At 58.5% G+C, this 2,480-nt stretch overlaps 1 protein-coding gene across 1 annotated transcript in view; it reads right to left on the reverse strand.

Moving 5' to 3' along the window:
• Positions 1 to 668, reverse strand: part of ZNF358 (zinc finger protein 358) — a 2,161-nt gene extending 1,493 nt beyond the window's left edge. Inside the window, exon 1 of the mRNA XM_008580612.1 lies at positions 34 to 668. Coding sequence (XP_008578834.1) covers positions 34 to 606 — 573 coding nt within the window. The 5' untranslated portion in view covers positions 607 to 668. The remainder of the gene's footprint in view (positions 1 to 33) is intronic.
• Positions 669 to 2,480: the final 1,812 nt, after the last annotated feature.

Below are 2,480 nucleotides of genomic sequence, written 5' to 3' on the forward strand. Positions count from 1 at the left end.
GGGCCGGGGCGGGCTGGCAGGGGCGGGGAGCACCGCGGGGCTGGTGGCCAGGACCTGCGGGGCGGCGGTGAGGCCGGAGGAAAGGGGGTCCACGTCTGGAGCGGCGGGGCTGAGGGTGTCGCTGTTGGGGTCGAGAATCAGAGGTACGGGGCCTATGACATCTGGATCGAGGTCAAAACTCGAAGATATGGGGTCGAGATCTTGGGGATCCGAGTCACGGTTCCCCAAGAAGGAGCCCGGAGCTTCGGCATCCGCGTCCAGATCTTCTGAGACGGGCTCCAGATCTTCATAGCTGGGGTCGACGTCTTCAGAGACAGTGTTGAGGTCTTCCGGATCAGGCTCTGGGTCTTCAGAAACTGGGTCCAGATCTTCTGGGTTGGGGTCCATGTCCTCTGAGTCAGAGTCAAGCTCTTCATAAACGGGCCTGGGGCCTTTGTGGCCTGGGTTCCTGACCAGGACTGAGCGCCTCATCGCAGGTGTGGAAGTACTGGCTGCTTCTGGGGTAGGATCTGCAGGGTGAGGACAGAGGATGGGTGGAGGTAGGTTCTGTGGAACAGGGGGTCTCTTTTGGAGTCTGGGCACGGATGGGAGAGGGGGACCAGCCATGCCCCCAGAACCCACTTTTTTTTTTTTTAAGATGACAGTAAGGGGGTCTTAACCCTTGGTGTTGTCAGCACCACACTCTCCCAAGTGAGCTAACTGGCCATCCCTATATAGGGATTCAAACCCGTGACCTTGGTGTTATCAGCACCACACTCTCCCGAGTGAGCCACGGGCCAGCCCAGAACCTACTTCTTAACATACACATAGATCTTTCCCTTGTCTCCGACTATAGAGAGACTTCTGACTCTCCCCAGCCAGGCTGCCAGTAAAGGGATCTTGGTGGGACATGGTGGGCCCCTCCCCTCTCAGCCCCAAACCTGGATGGAAGTCATGGGACCCAGCACTGGAGGTCTCTAGTGCCCAACTCCATGGCTCTGCCCCTCTCTCCATCTCAGCCTCCTCCAGTGGGTAGCTTAGGTCCTATGGAGGAGACAGTCCTAGTTTCTGACCCTTTGAAAGGGGCGGGTGTCAGGGTTCCTGTGCTTTTGAGTGCATGGCCTGAATTCTGTCCCAGAGTTGGGGGTGGCAGATTTGGGAGTTCCTAATAGTGAGGTATACTTGTGGCTCATCCTGAGCTCTGGAACCTGGCTGGGGGATAAGAGTGAGGGGCAAACAACATTTGGTACCCCTCTTGGGTCATGGGGGGGAGGGCAGGGTGGCGCTGGCTTGCCTCCAGGGGAGGAGACAACCTGAATTCCAGACCTCACAGCTCAGAGTGGGAGTGTCAATACATCTGTGTTCTCTCTTAGATAGAAGATTCCTGAATGCCTGTTCCTAAAGCTAGAGGGTGAGGGTCACAAAAAGATATATGGGACCACTCCTGGTTGAGAGGACAGGGAGACCCATGGACTCCATAGCCAGCCAGAAGGGTAGGGACAGTTGACCATATTCCTGTTTTCCCAATTGGCTAGAAGATCCTGAATTCTAACCCCTAGATGGAGGGTAGGCAAAAGTAATACCTAGGGACTCTTAGATTACTAGGGAACCCCCTGGGTCATTTCATCCAAGGGGAGATTCCTGAGTGTCTGGCCCCAGGGCAGGGGCACACTGTGTTCCTTCCCGGAGGAAAGACCCTGAACTGGAATTCAGGGTAAAGAGACAATAGCTGGGACCTCATCTGGAGAGCAAGAGCTCAGAGGTACCTGTTGGGAGATGCCCTGACCTACCCACCCCCTAGCTGGGTGTCTGCAGGCAAACAATAAATAGATACGTTCCTGGGAGTCAGGAGGACATCTGGCTCCTCTTCTGGGCAAGGGGACACACTGAGCCACGACCCCATAGCTGGGAGTGGGTAAGCAAACAGAGAGGGCGAGCTCCTGGGTGGCCTCCTCAACCCAGACCCTGTAGTTGGAGGGTAGGGGGAACAATACCTGGGTCCCCTCCAGGGTTCCTGGGGAGCAGAGGAACCCTTAGATTGCCTCCAGAGGATGGGGCCTCCAGAATTCCCATCTTTTAGCTGGCAAGTGGGAGGAGAAATCACTGGGGGCCTTCCTGAGTTCCTGAGGGGCAGGTGGACTCTAGATCACCACCTGGGGAGAGGCCTTCCAGAACTCTGTACCCCAAGACTGGAGGGGAAGGGAGACAATAGCCAGGCCCCTTCCTGGGGTCCTGGAGGTAAAGGGCTCCTCTGGGTCCCTCCTCTGCGGACAGGGCCTCCTGAACTCCCGACCCCCGGCTGGAGGTGGGGAGAACAATAACCGGGGACCCTCCTGGGCTCCAGGAGGCGGGGAGGCTCGGGATCTCCTCCTGGGGAGCGGGTGTCCCGAGCTCCGGAGCCCAGAGCTGGCGGACGCCCCCCGCCCCTCCCGATGGCAGGCTCCCAGCCTCCGGGGCCTTCCCTCGCGACCGCAGCGGCGGGGTGGGCGCGCTCGGCCGGC

This window comes from Galeopterus variegatus, unplaced genomic scaffold (genome assembly GCF_000696425.1).
Source record: "Galeopterus variegatus unplaced genomic scaffold, G_variegatus-3.0.2 Scaffold2133, whole genome shotgun sequence".
Taxonomy (NCBI): domain Eukaryota; kingdom Metazoa; phylum Chordata; class Mammalia; order Dermoptera; family Cynocephalidae; genus Galeopterus; species Galeopterus variegatus.